General features: G+C 50.9%; 1 protein-coding gene across 1 annotated transcript; it reads left to right on the top strand.

Annotated features, from left to right (window-relative positions):
- Positions 1 to 3,440: 3,440 nt before the first annotated feature.
- LOC123749353 (protein starmaker-like) lies at positions 3,441 to 4,556 on the top strand. Its single transcript, XM_045731449.1, has one exon. It carries the CDS (start codon positions 3,441 to 3,443, stop codon positions 4,554 to 4,556), a length of 1,116 nt encoding a protein of 371 aa, XP_045587405.1.
- Positions 4,557 to 15,800: the final 11,244 nt, after the last annotated feature.

Raw genomic sequence — 15,800 nt, 5'->3', positions numbered from 1 at the left:
CAACACTGTAACACCACCAGGCAACTCTGTAACACCACCACACAACACTGTAACACCACCAGGCAACACTGTAACACCACCACACAACACTAACACCACCACACAACACTGTAACACCACCACACAACACTGTAACACCACCACACAACACTGTAACACCACCACACAACACTGTAACACCTCCAGGCAACACTGTAACACCACACAACACTGTAACACCTCCAGGCAACACTGTAACACCACCACACAACACTGTAACACCACCAGGCAACACTGTAACACCACCACACAACACTGTAACACCACCAAGCAACACTGTAACACCACCACACAACACTAACACCACCAGGCAACACTGTAACACCACCACACAACACTGTAACACCACCAGGCAACACTGTAACACCACCAGGCAACACTAACACCACCAGGCAACACTGTAACACCACCACACAACACTGTAACACCACCAAGCAACACTGTAACACCACCACACAACACTGTAACACCACCAGGCAACACTGTAACACCACCACACAACACTGTAACACCACCAGGCAACACTGTAACACCACCACACAACACTAACACCACCAGGCAACACTGTAACACCACCACACAACACTGTAACACCACCAGGCAACACTGTAACACCACCACACAACACTGTAACACCACCATGCAACACTGTAACACCACCACACAACACTGTAACACCACCACACAACACTGTAACACCACCAGGCAACACTGTAACACCACCACACAACACTGTAACACCACCAGGCAACACTGTAACACCACCACACAACACTGTAACACCTCCAGGCAACACTAACACCACCACACAACACTAACACCACCAGGCAACACTGTAACACCACCACACAACACTGTAACACCTCCAGGCAACACTGTAACACCACCACACAACACTGTAACACCTCCAGGCAACACTGTAACACCTCCAGGCAACACTGTAACACCACCACACAACACTGTAACACCTCCAGGCAACACTGTAACACCACCACACAACACTGTAACACCACCAGACAACACTGTAACACCACCAAGCAACACTGTAACACCACCACGCAACACTGTAAAACCTCCAGGCAACACTGTAACACCACCAGGCAACACTAACAACACCTCGCAACACCACCAGGCAACACTAACAACACCTCGCAACACCACCACGCAACACCACCAGGCAACACTAACAACACCTCGCAACACCACCACGCAACACCACCAAGCAACACTAACACCACCACCAGGCAACACTAACAACACCAGACAACACTACCACCACCACCAGGCAACACTAACACCACCAGGCAACACTAACACCACCTCGCAACACTAACACCACCTCGCAACACAAACACCACCACGCAACACTAACAACAACACCAGGCAACACTAACAACACCACGCAACACTAACACCACCAGGCAACACTAACAACAACACCAGGCAACACTAACACCACCACGCAACACTAACACCACCAGGCAACACTAACACTACCAGGCAACACTAACAACACCTCACAACACTAACACCACCACGCAACACTAACACCACCACGCAACACTAACACCACCACGCAACACTAACACCACCACCAGGCAACACTAACACCACCACCAGGCAACACTAACACCACCACCAGGCAACACTAACACCACCACCAGGCAACACTAACAACACCAGGCAACACTAACACCACCACCAGGCAACACTAACAACACCACGCAACACTAACACCACCAGGCAACACTAACACCACCTCGCAACACTAACACCACCACACAACACTAACACCACCACACACCACTAACACCACCTCGCAACACTAACATCACCTCGCAACACTAACACCACCTCGCAACACTAACAACACCTCGCAACACTAACAACAGCTCGCAACACTAACAACAGCTCGCAACACTAACAACACCTCGCAACACTAACACCACCACACACCACTAACACCACCTCGCAACACTAACACCACCTCGCAACACTAACACCACCTCGCAACACTGACACCACCTCGCAACACTAACACTACCACACACCACTAACACCACCTCGCAACACTAACACCACCTCGCAACACTAACACCACCATGCAACACTAGTACCACCATGCAACACTAACACCACCTCGCAACACTAACAACACCTCGCAACACTAACAACACCTCGCAACACTAACACCACCTCGCAACACTAACAACACCTCGCAACACTAACACCACCACACACCACTAACACCACCTCGCAACACTAACACCACCATGCAACACTAACACCATCATGCAACACTAACACCACCTCGCAACACTAACAACACCTCGCAACACTAACACCACCATGCAACACTAACACCACCATGCAACACTAACACCACCATGCAACACTAACACCACCTCGCAACGCCAACACCACCATGCAACACTAACACCACCTCGCAACGCCAACACCACCTCGCAACACTAACACCACCTCGCAACACTAACACCACCTCGCAACACTAACAACACCTCGCAACACTAACACCACCTCGCAACACTAACACCACCTCGCAACACTAACACCACCTCGCAACACTAACACCACCATGCAACACTAACACCACCATGCAACACTAACACCACCTCGCAACACTAACACCACCTCGCAACACTAACACCACCTCGCAACGCCAACACCACTTCGCAACACTAACACCACCTCGCAACACTAACAACACCTCGCAACACTAACAACACCTCGCAACACTAACACCACCTCGCAACACTAACAACACCTCGCAACACTAACACCACCTCGCAACACTAACACCACCTCGCAACACTAACAACACCTCGCAACACTAACAACACCTCGCAACACTAACACCACCTCGCAACACTAACAACACCTCGCAACACTAACAACACCTCGCAACACTAACACGACCATGCAACACTAACAACACCTCGCAACACTAACACCACCAGGCAACACTAACACCACCTCGCAACACTAACACCACCTAGCAACACTAACACGACCATGCAACACTAACACCACCTCGCAACACTAACACCACCTCGCAACACTAACACCACCATGCAACACTAACACCACCTCGCAACACTAACACGACCACGCAACACTAACACGACCATGCAACACTAACAACACCTTGCAACACCTCCAGGCAACACTAACAACACCTCGCAACACCACCAGGCAACACTAACAACACCTCGCAACACCAGGCAACACCTCGCAACACCACCAGGAGGCGGGAGTGAGACAGCCACAAAAGGCGGAGGAAGAGAAAGTTTCAGAGATAACTGGAACTTAGAGAAACATTCAGCACCAGATTATGGACCACGTCCCCAGACCTGTGGCGGTAGGACACCAGGCAGGACAACATGGACACCAGGCAGGACAACATGGACAGCAGGCAGGACAACATGGACACCAGGCAGGACAACATGGACACCAGGCAGGACAACATGGACACCAGGCAGGACAACATGGACACCAGGCAGGACAACATGGACACCAGGCAGGACAACATGGACACCAGGCAGGACAACATGGACACCAGGCAGGACACCAAGGACACCAGGCAGGACAACATGGACACCAAGGACACCAGGCAGGACAACATGGTCACCAGGCAGGACAACATAGTCACCAGGCAGGACAACATGGACACCAGGCAGGACAACATGGACACCAGGCAGGACAACATGGACACCAGGCAGGACAACATGGACACCAGGCAGGACAACATGGACACCAGGCAGAACACCAAGGACACCAGGCAGGACAACATGGACACCAAGGACACTAGGCAGGACAACATGGACACCAAGGACACCAGGCAGGACACCAAGGACACCAAGCAGGACAACATGGACACCAAGGACACCAGGCAGGACAACATGGACACCAGGCAGGACAACATGGACACCAGGCTGGACAACATGGACAGCAGGCAGGACAACATGGACACCAGGCAGGACAACATGGACACCAGGCAGGACAACATGGACAGCAGGCCGGACATGGACAGCAGGCAGGACAACATGGACACCAGGCAGGACAACATGGACACCAGGCAGGACAACATGGACACCAGGCAGGACAACATGGACACCAGGCAGGACAACATGGACACCAGGCAGGACAACATGGACACCAGGCAGGACAACATGGACACCAGGCAGGACAACATGGACACCAGGCAGGACAACATGGACACCAGGCAGGACAACATGGACAGCAGGCAGGACAACATGGACAGCAGGCAGGACAACATGGACACCAGGCAGGACAACATGGACAGCAGGCAGGACAACATGGACAGCAGGCAGGACAACATGGACACCAGGCAGGACAACATGGACACCAGGCAGGACAACATGGACAGCAGGCAGGACAACATGGACAGCAGGCAGGACAACATGGACACCAGGCAGGACAACATGGACACCAGGCAGGACAACAAGGTCTTGTTGATTCCTTACACAGGTTCCTGAAGGCAGTTCTGATATTAGGCAGCCTCGCATACGCAACAGATGTTACTCCTTTGATGTGGGCTTCAGGAGACAGGTTTGGTGTGATATCAACTCCTAGATCTTTCTCTCTGTCCGGTTCATGAAGGACTTCATCTCCCATTCTGTATCCTGTGTCTGGCCTCCTGTTTCCACTGCCTAGTTTCATTACCTTACATTAACTCGGGTTGAACTTTAGTAGCCATTTATTGGGCCATTCATTCAGACTGTCTAGTTCATCTTGTAGTCTCATACTGTCTTCCTCCGTCTTAATCCTCCTCATAATTTATGCATCATCAGGAAACAATGAGAGGAATGATTCTATACCATCTGGAAGCTCATTTACGTATAAGAAACAGTATGGGTCTGAATATGACCATAGACTGTATGGTTCAGTCCTTGGAAGTCCAGTTCCAAGGACTGAACCCTGCGGAACTCCTCTGGTGACGTCTCGCCAATCTGAGACCTCACCCCACACAGTGACTCGCTGCCTTCTGTTACTTCGGTACTCCCTTATTCAATGGAGTACCTTCCCTTTTACTCCAGCCTGCATCTCCAGCTTTCGCACTAGTCTCTGGTGTGGCACTGTGTCAAATGCTTTCTGACAATCCAAAAATATGCAGTCTGCCCACCCCTCTCTTTCTTGTCTAATTCTTGTTGCCTGATCGTAGAATTCAATTAATCCTGTGAGGCATGACTTACCATCCCTGAACCCATATTGGTGTTGTGTCAAGTTCCTTCGTTTCAGATGTTCCACTAGCTTTTTTAGCACAATTTTCTCCATTAGCTTGCATGGTATGCAAGTTAGGGACACTAGCCTGTAATTCAGTTCTTCCTGTCTATCCCCCTTCTTGTATATCGGGACTACGTTTACCACCTTCCAAATTTCTGGCAGTTCACCTGTTACCAGTGATTTGTTATACACTATGGAGAGTGGCAGGCACAGTGCTTCTGCTCCTTCCTTTAGTTTCCATGGTGATATTCCATCCAGGCCTATAGCCTTTATCACATCCAGCTCTAGCAAAAGCTTCCTTACTTCCCTACTGGTAATCTCAAATTCCTCTAGTGGTGCCTGGTTAACTATTCCTTCTCTTATCTCTGGAACTTCTCCTTACTCTAATGTGAAGACATCCTGTGTGTGTGTGTGTGTGTGTGTGTGTGTGTGTGTGTGTGTGTGTGTGTGTGTGTGTGTGTGTGTGTGTGTGGTGATGGTGGCAGTGTGGTAGTGCGGTAGGTGTGGTTGTGATATGGTGGAGGCAGACTCCATACACAGTTTCAAATGTAGTTTTGATAAGAGCTCAATAGGCTCAAGAATCTCAACACCTGTCGATTGAGAGTTGAGAGGCGGGACCACAGAGCCAGAGCTCAACCCCCGCAAGCACAACTAGCCGAGTACACCGCAGCGTGCCAATCTGGCAGGTCCCGACCCGGCACAAACCCTAGCATGATGCTGGGAAAACAATAACAAATATATTTGAAGAGAGCAAATCTTATCAGCAAGTTGCAGACGACCCGCCCTCCTCCACGTGGGATTTGGCGCGCATTTAGACCCATTTGTTTCCTTCCATTACGAACGCTCCTCGCCAGCGTTCACACCCAGATAAAATATTTAAACTCCGGGGATAAGCCCAGCATCAGCGCACAGAGACACTCTTTTGTTTCCATTGAAGGTGATCTGGTGTTCGGGAGGATAGAAATGCAGGGAATAAATGAATAATGAAAGACCTGATGTAGACTCAACGAACATTCACTGCGATGAGTCTACACATAACACATAATGAAATAAACACGAAATTAGCAATAAATGAATAACGAAACAATGACTAAATCATCAATACATTTTAAATAACCCCCCCCCCCCCAACCCCCCCAAAAAGATACATTATCATGAATTATCTTTAAATTGTGAAGATATCTAAAGACAAATTGAACTGGGTACCAACTCGGCACTTCCAAATCTCCAGAAAGTTAGGTTAGGCCGGACCCCACATTGTGTATCTCTTAAGCATGTCGTGGTCCACTGGTTAAGGCGCTCTTCTGGGTCATCCAAGACGAAGGTTCGATCCCGTCAAAATGCTCCAAGGATTTTTTTCAAGGATTATATTTCGTTACTGTGGTTTTCTTGATATCTTACGAGTACCACAAGATAACGAAGTCATATAACTAACGTTATCAACACCACACACGATATCTCCGGTTAAGCCTACACAGGCAGATGGAAGATATTTAACGTATCACATATGAAGATTTGACTAATTTAAGGTTAAATGTGACCTTAATATTGACCTCTGGCCCCTGTGACCTTAATATTGACCTCTGGTCCCTGTGACCTTAATATTGACCTCTGGACCCTGTGACCTTAATATTGACCTATGGTTCCTGTGACCTTAATATTGACCTCTGGTCCCTGTGACCTTAATATTGACCTCTGGCCCCTGTGACCTTAATATTGACCTCTGGCCCCTGTGACCTTAATATTGACCTCTGGCCCCTGTGACCTTAATATTGACCTCTGGCCCTTGTGACCTTAATATTGACCTCTGGTCCTTGTGACCTTAATATTGACCTCTGGTCCCTGTGACCTTAATATTGACCTCTGGTCCCTGTGACCTTAATATTGACCTCTGGTCCCTGTGACCTTGATATTGACCTCTGGCCCCTGTGACCTTAATAATGACCTCTGGTTCTGTGACCTTAATATTGACCTCTGGCCCCTGTGACCTTAATAATGACCTCTGGTTCTGTGACCTTAATATTGACCTCTGGCCCCTGTGACCTTAATAATGACCTCTGGTTCTGTGACCTTAATATTGATCTCTGACCCCTGTGACCTTAATAATGACCTCTGGTTCTGTGACCTTAATATTGACCTCTGGCCCCTGTGACCTTAATAATGACCTCTTGTTCTGTGACCTTAATATTGACCTCTGGTCCCTGTGACCTTAATAATGACCTCTTGTTCTGTGACCTTAATATTGACCTCTGGTCCCTGTGACCTTAATAATGACCTCTTGTTCTGTGACCTTAATATTGACCTCTGGCCCCTGTGACCTTAATAATGACCTCTGGTTCTGTGACCTTAATATTGACCTCTGGTCCCTGTGACCTTAATAATGACCTCTTGTTCTGTGACCTTAATATTGACCTCTGGTCCCTGTGACCTTAATAATGACCTCTGGTTCTGTGACCTTAATATTGACCTCTGGTCCCTGTGACCTTAATAATGACCTCTTGTTCTGTGACCTTAATATTGACCTCTGGTCCCTGTGACCTTAATAATGACCTCTTGTTCTGTGACCTTAATATTGACCTCTGGCCCCTGTGACCTTAATAATGACCTCTTGTTCTGTGACCTTAATATTGACCTGTGGTGCCTGACGCCAAACAAAGAAGTAATCCCATGTAATAAACAGCTGTTTAGAAATAGAATTCCGACACACCCAGGAAGAGAACGTCCGTTCCATCTCGCAACCTCTTCTATACCTGTTCCACCCCTCCCTCAGACCCACACCACTAAGAGCGGCAGGGACAACTCCTTAACACAAGACTAAGATGTTGACCAGACCACATACACTAGAAGGTGAAGGGTCGACGACGTTTCGGTCCGTTCTGGACCATTCTCAAGTCGGTTGTGGAATGGTCCAGGACGGACCGAAACGTCGTCGTCCCTTCACCTTCTAGTGTATGGTCTGGTCAACATATTTCAGCCACGTTATTGTGACTCCTCGCCTGCACGACTAAGATACATAAAGTTATTAGCCAATAGTATTCAGAATAATATACTGCAGGAACGCACGCGCGCGCATACACACACCAAGCTTGGAAAAATATGATCACTACCTACAAAATTCTCGAGAGGAATTCACAGGGTAGATAAAGATAAACTGTTTAACACGCGTGGTACACGAACAAGGGGACACAGGTGGAAACTGAGTACCCAAATGAGCCACAGAGACGTTAGAAAGAGCTTTTTCAGTGTCAGAGGAGTTAACAGAAGGAATGCATTAAGCAGTGATGTGGTGGAGGCTGACTCCATACACAGTTTCAAGTGTAGATATGATAGAGCCCAATAGGCTCAGGAACCTGTACACCAGTTGATTGACAGTTGAGAGACGGGACCAAAGAGCCAGAGCTCAACCCCCGCAAGCACCACAAGGTGAGAACACACACACACTCCTCCACTGCCGCCCTACTCAATAACACGGATATTGCATTAAAACTTGGAATTGCATGCACACAGTTCTCGCTCAGGGATTTCAATATTAAATCACAATTTCATATTCATATCGAGGATGACAGCCTTTATCTTCCCGCTCTCCGTACCCTCGGTAACAACCGACCATCAGGCCACACAAGGCAATGATTTCTCGCCCAATTGTTAAAACAATTATTTAAGTTATTAATTTTATGACAATTTCCCGATTAAGTTTATCATTTATTCCAATTAATGTATTTTCCATCTGTAATCTTCACATATAAATCTATTATTTATATGTTTAATACATTTCGGCTAACCGAAAATATTTTTGCATGGCAATACTTAGACGAAAATCCGGATAAGTGAATCCTAGATTCAATTAAAGAGGTTATATAGAGTTTTGGACGGAAACAACGAGCTATAATAAATGAGATTCGGATAAGAGAAGTCCCAGACAAAGTTTCTAACCGGAGCAAACAGCGCTCCTTGACAGGATCGTCTCGATCAAACGACTTCCCTCGAATTAAACGAATATTTCGTGCTCTTAGAAGGGAACCATATTCGGATAAACGAGGTTTCGTTTTATCCGGACCCTATGTTAATCCGTATACGTAAATCTCGGCATAAATTAACTTTCCTCGGATCACCGGAGCTGTTTTTTTCCGTTATCTTAACTAGATCGTATAATAATTCGGATAAAATGACCTGCTTCGGATTAAAGATGACAGATATCGAACTCCGCATAAAGAGTGCAACAAGGCCCTGAACGAGACGTACGATACACTCCGGATAAAAGGCCTCAGTTCGGATTAAAAGAAGGGAGTGTGCCCCGGGGCAGCGGCGCCAGTGATATCTAACGACATTTTTAAACTTTTCATATCAACCGGTAATTTCACGCCTCAGGGAAAACATTCGATTTCTTCAGAAAATTTGAAGTTAGAGCCGGGTTGTGAGGGCCGGGTTGTGGAGGCCGGGTTGTGAGGGGCCGGGTTGTGAGGGAGGCCGGGTTGTGAGGGAGGCCGGGTTGTGAGGGAGGCCGGGTTGTGAGGGAGGCCGGGTTGTGAGGGGGGCCGGGTTGTGAGGGTCGAGTTGTGAGGGCCGAGTTGAGAGGGCCGGGTTGTGAGGCCCGGGATGTGAGGGGCCGGGTTGTGAGGGGCCGGGTTGTGAGGGGCCGGGTTGTGAGGGCCGGGTTGAGAGGGGCCGGGTTGTGAGGCCCGGGTTGTGAGTTGCCGGGTTGTGAGTTGCCGGGTTGTGAGGGCCGGGTTGTGAGGGGGGCCGGGTTGTGAGGGGGGCCGGGTTGTGAGGGGGGCCGGGTTGTGAGGGGGGCCGGGTTGTGAGGGGGGCCGGGTTGTGAGGGGGGCCGGGTTGTGAGGGGGGCCGGGTTGTGAGGGGGGCCGGGTTGTGAGGGGGGCCGGGTTGTGAGGGTCGAGTTGTGAGGGCCGAGTTGAGAGGGCCGAGTTGAGAGGGCCGGGTTGTGAGGCCCGGGATGTGAGGGGCCGGGTTGTGAGGGGCCGGGTTGTGAGGGGCCGGGTTGTGAGGGCCGGGTTGAGAGGGGCCGGGTTGTGAGGCCCGGGTTGTGAGTTGCCGGGTTGTGAGTTGCCGGGTTGTGAGGGCCGGGTTGTGAGGGGGGCCGGGTTGTGAGGGGGGCCGGGTTGTGAGGGGGGCCGGGTTGTGAGGGGGGCCGGGTTGTGAGGGGGGCCGGGTTGTGAGGGGGGCCGGGTTGTGAGGGGGGCCGGGTTGTGAGGGGGGCCGGGTTGTGAGGGCCGGGTTGTGAGGGGCCGGGTTGTGAGGGGCCGGGTTGTGAGGCCCGGGTTGTGAGGGGCCGGGTTGTGAGGGGCCGGGTTGTGAGGGGTCGGGTTGTGAGGGGTCGGGTTGTGAGGGGCCGGGTTGTGAGGCCCGGGTTGTGAGGGGCCGGGTTGTGAGGGGCCGGGTTGTGAGGGGCCGGGTTGTGAGGGGCCGGGTTGTGAGGGGCCGGGTTGTGAGGGGCCGGGTTGTGAGGGGCCGGGTTGTGAGGCCCGGGTTGTGAATTGCCGGGTTGTGAGGCCCGGGTTGTGAGGCCCGGGTTGTGAGGGCCGGGTTGTGAGGGCCGGGTTGTGAGGGCCGGGTTGTGAGGGCCGGGTTGTGAGGGCCGGGTTGTGAGGGCCGGGTTGTGAGGGCCGGGTTGTGAGGGGCCGGGTTGTGAGGGGCCGGGTTGTGAGGGCCGGATTGTGAGGGCCGGGTTGTGAGGGCCGGGTTGTGAGGGCCGGGTTGTGAGGGCCGGGTTGTGAGGGCCGGGTTGTGAGGGCCGGGTTGTGAGGGCCGGGTTGTGAGGGCCGGGTTGTGAGGGCCGGGTTGTGAGGGGCCGGGTTGTGAGGGGCCGGGTTGTGAGGGCCGGATTGTGAGGGCCGGGTTGTGAGGGCCGGGTTGTGAGGGCCGGGTTGTGAGGGCCGGGTTGTGAGGGCCGGGTTGTGAGGGGCCGGGTTGTGAGGGGCCGGGTTGTGAGGGGCCCGGATTGTGAGGGCCCAGGTTATGAGGGGCCGGGTTGTGAGGGGCCCAGATTGTGAGGGCCCAGGTTATGAGGGGCCGGGTTGTGAGGGCCAGGTTATCAAGTGGACTTACCTACCTATCAAGTCGTAATAGACCAACTACAGGAGGTACCCACACACACTACCCGCCACTGTGTGGGTAGTGTGTGGTGGGTACCCACACACACTACCCGCCACTGTGTGGGTAGTGTGTGGTGGGTACCCACACACACGCACGTGCGGGTATCCAAGCAACAAACGAAATAACACAACCAGATAAACAAACTATCACAAAAAACAAAGAAGCAAGTACAAGCACCAGCAAGCTTAAAAAGGCTCGCCCCACGAGACCCCATAATACCCCCCACCCCCCTCACAATACCTCTCAACCCCCCCCTCACAATACCTCTCAACCCCCCCTCACAATACCTCTCAACCCCCCCTCACAATACCTCTCAACCCCCCCTCACAATACCTCTCAACCCCCCCTCACAATACCTCTCAACCCCCCCTCACAATACCTCTCAACCCCCCCTCACAATACCTCTCAACCCCCCCTCACAATACCTCTCAACCCCCCCTCACAATACCTCTCAACCCCCCCTCACAATACCTCTCAACCCCCCCTCACAATACCTCTCAACCCCCCCTCACAATACCTCTCAACCCCCCCCTCACAATACCTCTCAACCCCCCCCTCACAATACCTCTCAACCCCCCCTCACAATACCTCTCAACCCCCCCTCACAATACCTCTCAACCCCCCCTCACAATACCTCTCAACCCCCCCTCACAATACCTCTCAACCCCCCTCACAATACCTCTCAACCCCCCCTCACAATACCTCTCAACCCCCCCTCACAATACCTCTCAACCCCCCCTCACAATACCTCTCAACCCCCCCTCACAATACCTCTCAACCCCGCCCCTCACAATACCTCTCAACCCCCCTTCACAATACCTCTCAACCCCCCCTCACAATACCCCTCTCCCCCCTCCCCCTCCTCACAATACCCCTCAACCTTCCCTCCCCCTCCTCACAATAACCCTCAACCCCCCCTCCCCCTCCTCACAATACCCCTCAACCCCCCCTCCCCACCATACCCCTCAACCCCCCCCCCAACCTCTCTGGCTAAGAAACAGCTCGTAAAACATAATGAGATAGTTCACAGTAACAAGGATCAAATTGTTAAGAAGTGTTAAGTCAAACGAGCCTTGTTATCTGGGCGTGTAGCCAGCTGGGGCGCCCTCTGGCGCGGGGAATACATGGCTCCGCGTGTCATTATAATTTTAATATATGTATACAACTGCACCTCGCTACAACGAACGCCCGCTCCTCCATCTATCCCGGACACCGGTAGAGCGAACGCGACCGGTTTGTGCGTTGGTTTCGCGGGGAGGAGGCGATTCGCGCTAACGTCAACTTCATTATAATGAATTCTAGCCATAGTTGAGGTGTTGTTAGCGGGGCTGCGGTGCACAAGCGCTTGTAAAATATTTAGCAGAGGAGCGCGTGTGTTCTGGGCGGTAATGACTGGGAGTTATCACCCCTCACTCTCAAGATAACTGTGACGCTCCTCGAACTTGTTAAGAGCCGTCACGCGTTTCAAATGACAGCAAATTGGCGCCGTCGTTAGAAGTGATGATTTCTGGCCGCCTTCTGTCTTGCCTCAGATACTGTGTTAACACTATGACTGGGAACTGGGTCTTACATATCCTTCAAATTGGTTCCAATTTCACGCTGCCCCTTACACTGATTACACGCCTCCTTACGTCCCTATAGGACTCACCTGCGCGTCTAGCTCTCAGGTGTGTGCACAGGTGCGTGCACAGGTGTGTGTGCACAGGTGCGTGCACAGGTGCGTGCACAGGTGTGTGTGCACAGGTGCGTGCACAGGTGTGTGTGCACAGGTGCGTGCACAGGTGTGTGTGCACAGGTGCGTGCACAGGTGTGTGTGCACAGGTGTGTGTGTGCACAGGTGTGTGTGTGTGTGTGTGCGCCGCTGCACCACGACAACAACCAGTTTAAGATAAAAACTTAAGCACTACCTAATTAACTCCCTGTAACCTACCTTTCCCCTATAATGTCAACCCATGTCTATTTTTTTTTTAAACAATGTTGTTTGTCGACCAAATTGTATTTTTGCTGTTTTTCTGCCTTGTTCCTCCTTTTTTTATTTTATATTTTCTCAGCACATTTTATACTTTTATCTCAACTAGTATTAAGTTTTAGTCTTTAGTGTTTTTCCTGCCCGAAACGCTTTGCGTAATAGTGGCTTTAGGCATTGTATGTACTAGCTCTATCTATAAATTCATCAATATTTGTATCACCCCTTGTATGTATGTATTTTACCTGAATAAACATTTGAATTTGAATTTTGAATTTGAATTTTTACAATGAAAGTACTCGCAGTAACGAAGGAGTCCTCACCACACATGTCGTGATGGACCACCAGAAAGTTGACTTATGTAGTAACGGATTTTGACAAACCAGAAAATATTTTATACTTTATATTCCTAATAAAACCTAACCTAACCACCCTAGGCCTAATACGCGTTTTCGGACTCCTAATATAGTACATATATGAACCAAAGTAGGCCTAGGAATATTTACGTTTCGTTTTTAGCTTGATTTTTTCCCCGGACTGTGTGTGCTGACTGCTGAAGGCGCTGAAAGAGACCATATTGAATACTTCATACCCAAGACTATTACAAATTAGAGGTATTATCAGGCAACATCACCGTGACAAGGTAACTGAGGAAAGGAGGATAGAAGCACAAACCAGTGAATCTGTACGATGGTACAACATGGTTGCAGCTGGCAATCCCAGTCATTATGGCCGAAGAGGAGGAGGATGAGGGAGAGAATCAGTAATAGCGAGTATCCGTCTTGGATACAAATATCCATGGAGATATGGAATGGAAACAACAGTTGATCAGCGGAGTTGCAGAATTTGTGACGAGAGCGACGGACCGCCTTGACCACTATCTACGTGAATGTGAACACCTGAGACAATAGAAATATGTGTAGAATAATGAACCCCACATTGTTTGAATTAGGAAAACACTATTTGTCAGGATGAGTGACGCTGCCCAATACTGTCACTATGGCGGTGTGTCCACTCACAGGATGAGTGGTGCTGCCCAATACTGTCACTATGGCGGTGTGTCCACTCACAGGATGAGTGGTGCTGCCCAATACTGTCACTATGGCGGTGTGTCCACTCACAGGATGAGTGACGCTGCCCAATACTGTCACTATGGCGGTGTGTCCACTCACAGGATGAGTGACGCTGCCCAATACTGACACTATGGCGGTGTGTCCACTCACAGGATGAGTGACGCTGCCCAATACTGTCACTATGGTGGTGTGTCCACTCACAGGATGAGTGAAGCTGCCCAATACTGTCACTATGGTGGTGTGTCCACTCACAGGATGAGTGACGCTGCCCAATACTGTCACTATGGCGGTGCGTCCACTCACAGGATGAGTGACGCTGCCCAATACTGTCACTATGGCGGTGCGTCCACTCACAGGATGAGTGACGCTGCCCAATACTGTCACTATGGCGGTGTATCCACTCACAGGATGAGTGACGCTGCCCAATACTGTCACTATGGCGGTGTGTCCACTCACAGGATGAGTGACGCTGCCCAATACTGCCACTATGGCGGTGTGTCCACTCACAGGATGAGTGACGCTGCCCAATACTGTCACTATGGCGGTGTGTCCACTCACAGGATGAGTGACGCTGCCCAATACTGTCACTATGGCGGTGTGTCCACTCACAGGATGAGTGGTGCTGCCCAATACTGTCACTATGGCGGTGTGTCCACTCTCAGGATGAGTGGCGTTGCCCAATACTGTCACTATGGCGGTGTGTCCACTCACAGGATGAGTGACGCTGCCCAATACTGTCACTATGGCGGTGTGTCCACTCACAGGATGAGTGACGCTGCCCAATACTGTCACTATGGCGGTGTGTCCACTCACAGGATGAGTGGTGCTGCCCAATACTGTCACTATGGCGGTGTGTCCACTCACAGGATGAGTGGCGTTGCCCAATACTGTCACTATGGCGGTGTGTCCACTCACAGGATGAGTGGTGCTGCCCAATACTGTCACTATGGCGGTGTGTCCACTCACAGGATGAGTGGCGTTGCCCAATACTGTCACTATGGCGGTGTGTCCACTCACAGGATGAGTGGCGCTGCCCAATACTGTCACTATGGCGGTGTGTCCACTCACAGGATGAGTGGTGCTGCCCAATACTGTCACTATGGCGGTGTGTCCACTCACAGGATGAGTGACGCTGCCCAATACTGTCACTATGGCGGTGTGTCCACTCACAGGATGAGTGACGCTGCCCAATACTGACACTATGGCGGTGTGTCCACTCACAGGATGAGTGACGCTGCCCAATACTGTCACTATGGTGGTGTGTCCACTCACAGGATGAGTGAAGCTGCCCAATACTGTCACTATGGTGGTGTGTCCACTCACAGGATGAGTGACGCTGCCCAATA

This window comes from Procambarus clarkii, chromosome 9 (genome assembly GCF_040958095.1).
Source record: "Procambarus clarkii isolate CNS0578487 chromosome 9, FALCON_Pclarkii_2.0, whole genome shotgun sequence".
Classification (NCBI taxonomy): domain Eukaryota; kingdom Metazoa; phylum Arthropoda; class Malacostraca; order Decapoda; family Cambaridae; genus Procambarus; species Procambarus clarkii.
Note: the sequence above shows the minus strand (reverse complement) of the source record. Positions and strands in the feature narration are given on the sequence as shown.

What these genes read in the sequence shown, in the direction of transcription:
- LOC123749353 (XM_045731449.1), top strand. Translation starts at nt 3,441, where the DNA reads ATGGACACCAGGCAGGACAACATGGACAGCAGGCAGGACAACATGGAC.